Source organism: Juglans regia, chromosome 11 (assembly GCF_001411555.2).
Source record: "Juglans regia cultivar Chandler chromosome 11, Walnut 2.0, whole genome shotgun sequence".
In the NCBI taxonomy this organism is placed as follows: Eukaryota; Viridiplantae; Streptophyta; class Magnoliopsida; order Fagales; family Juglandaceae; genus Juglans; species Juglans regia.
The window spans coordinates 18,953,300-18,956,256 of record NC_049911.1 but is presented as its reverse complement, the minus strand read 5'-3'; the positions used below and the strand labels follow the sequence as shown (position 1 = coordinate 18,956,256).

The 2,957-nt window shown below is 40.8% G+C and overlaps 1 protein-coding gene across 1 annotated transcript; it reads right to left on the bottom strand.

The window, feature by feature from the left end:
* Positions 1 to 360: 360 nt before the first annotated feature.
* On the bottom strand, positions 361 to 2,039 carry LOC108997278 (ycf20-like protein). Its single transcript, XM_018973475.2, has 2 exons — positions 1,731 to 2,039; positions 361 to 999 (listed from the first exon to the last, which is right to left on the bottom strand). The coding sequence occupies exons 1-2, from the start codon at positions 1,886 to 1,888 to the stop codon at positions 555 to 557; spliced, it is 603 nt and encodes a 200-aa protein (XP_018829020.1). The 5' UTR covers positions 1,889 to 2,039; the 3' UTR covers positions 361 to 554.
* Positions 2,040 to 2,957: the final 918 nt, after the last annotated feature.

The following is a 2,957-nucleotide window of genomic DNA, read 5'->3' as shown; positions in this document are numbered from 1 at the left end:
ACCACGTTGCATTAAATACTCAGACTAAGACAGATGCGGGCAGGATGGCTTAACCCTGACACAGGGAACACATTTTTGTTCCCTGGGGACTTCGTATAAAAGGCTCATCTCAGGTACAAAAAAACTTTCTGAACTTGATTATTCTAAGGCCAATACTGAAAGCACACGTACTAACTTAGGCATTGGAAGCTCCCAGGACCACCCCGAGCCCACCCACTTCTTTGTGTTTGCAGGTGAACATCCCGACCCGAGTTGCTAGAATCTTGTCCGAAACACAACGTTAACAAAAGCATTATAGGAATAAGAGAGTTGGAAAGAAAATAACAATAAAACAAAAGAGTTTCTCCGTCCTGCTGCATGTTTTAGATCAAAAGGATATTTATTTGAGAATTACATTTGAGAATCATAATGATACAGGTACACCTTTTTTTTTTTTTTTTTGATAAGTTATACAGGTACACCTAATTTAGTTACTATCAATAGGAATCAGGGTTGCTACAGCAGATCTTATCAGAATTGAAAGGAAGAACCAGAAATGGGGAGAACATCGTCTCTTAACTACCCAGTTTAAAAGCATCCACAAATAAACCCAGGCACACTCCTGCTTTCCAGTAATTTACCATCCCAACAAAAGACTGCAACCTCCCAGTAGCCAGAGGAGAAGGCTTTCTGTACATAAGCACACCAATCCCCTCAATGGCAGCAACAACTACACCTGCAACGAGTACATCCCAATCCCCAGTCTGTCCAAGGATTGTTGCCAACGCATTTGCCGTGTAGAAACCCAAAAGAAGCAGGAATATCTTCATGGGAAAGTTCTTTCTTGCTGAATTCAGCTTCTCCAATAGCTGTCTTCCACCTGCACTCACTATTCTGCCCAATCGAGTGCCACCAAGACCAGGGCCATTGCCATCGATGCTCTCTTGCCCACCATTACCAGGAATCCCACCCGTGTCAAGTGCAAAGGCTATTTTCCACCCATATCTTCTCGTCTGAAAACTGTATCAAGGTAATGGAAACCAATCTCACGTTCACAGGGCATCGATAATATAATAAGATTGCAAACAAATAGAGGCATAGACCTAAAAGATTATAGTACTCAGATATAATTCGAGGAGCATCTCAATGTCACAAGGATGTATAGAATAGTCGATCTTTTTTTACAATGGTAATACAGCTTCAATGGCAACACCCAAATCACCCAAGCCAGAAAGGAAAATTATCCCAAGTTAGCAAATGGTTATGTTAAAAAGGTAAATAAAATGGAAAGAGAAGCAGATAGAACCCCTCCAAGTGCATTAAAAATTCAGCTAACAATTCATATCAAAGCAGATTCAAATTTCCATACATATAAAAAACAAGTACATGAGATTTTCAAATCTGATTGAACTCATCATGCAAGTGTCCTAAAAAGCTTTTGGTTCAAATGACCATGCAATCGTCCCTTGAGTTGTAAGGGCGTAAATTCCGCATAACACGGCCCCAAAATGTAGATATGGGTGTAATTTCCCACTCGACAAAAATCTGGAACGAAGTTAGATGGGTGCGTGCATTGTGGAATAACTTGGGAATTTCACAAAATAAGTCAAGAGTATTGAAGGCTTTCATTAAAGATTTGGGAGCCCTTTCCAGATTCATGTAGCAGCAGATAGATTCTGTTATTGTTGCCCAAAAGAAGAGAGATTCATGAACACTTCAAACATGTTGATGGAAAAGTTCAGAATTGTTACCCCCGAAGAAAAGTTACAGACTTCATAGCAATCTTTTCTGAATTTTGGCCGCTGATAAAACTTGATTGAAAGCAACAGTTGTGGGCGAGGGCGGGGCTTTCAATCTCCATCGGTGATAAACCTGGCCGTAGCATCATCGCTCCCAGTCGAAATGCCATGACCCTACATCACACTCGAATCACTCCGACACCGCTTCGGAGAGTAAGAATTTTAACAATAAAGACGACGATGAGGGAGTTGATTGGGGATGGACTACGAAGATTCCGGGGATGTAATCTAAGCCGCTCAAAGGGGTATGTTTTCATCGGATAAATTACACTTATCACCTGTTTTATATTACGTTATGTTATTTATTTGAAAAAAATGGTTAACTCCGACTATAAAATGTAGTTTTTTTCCTTCTCTTTTTTATGAAAAATGCTTTGTGCGTAGTAGGCCGAGAAAAAATTTGAAAATTCGATTTCAATTTTGATTTGGCTCGGCTCTCACCCTGATAAAATGGGATCAAAGTTGATTTTTTTTTTTAATTTTTTAGTTAGAGTCGGAGTTGTGGATATAGGGGTGGGCAGAGGGATCCACCCCCAGGCGAGCTACCCTGCACTGCACGTGCGGGGGTGGGCTCCCCTTGCATGAAGAACCACTAGCGGGGGGGCAAGGGCAGGCTAGCCCTAGCGGGGCCCCGCCCAACACCCTGCTTCGCACCGTCCTAAATTATAATAAAAATAATTATTTTTTATATTTATATAAATATATATTGTATATAAATATATACAATTTGTTAAAAACTTGAATTCAAGCTAATGGATTGTCTTGGCCTCCTAGAGAATCAAGATAATCCAAAATACAACTCTAATGAGTTTATATTTTTTTGAATAAAATTTATAATTATATTATATTATAAATTGTTTTAGACCCAAAAAAATTATATATCTAATGAATCACTGGGTTAAGCGGGGGGCGGGGCGAGGTGCGGTTTCAACCCCACCCCCGCTACCAGGGCGGGGTTGAAAACCTTCCCCCTCGTGGTGCGGGGCGGGGGGCAAGGAAGGGGTGCCCCCGTCCTGCACCATGCGGGTAGCACCCCTATGTGGATCCAATCCGACTCCGAATTTATGCTTTGACTCTGACTTTGCCCTCCTACTCCGACTCCCACTCTGATATTGTACATATGTCATAAAAGTATGTATTTATCTATATATTTATCATATATACTAGCATAGAACTTAT

Bases quoted from the DNA above. Each gene is read 5' to 3' on its own strand.
- LOC108997278 (XM_018973475.2), bottom strand. From the start codon at position 1,888: ATGGCATTTCGACTGGGAGCGATGATGCTACGGCCAGGTTTATCACCG. The intron at 1,000-1,730 runs GTAACAATTCTG...ACCTTGATACAG, and splicing joins TCTGTAACTTTTCTTCGGGG to TTTTCAGACGAGAAGATATG.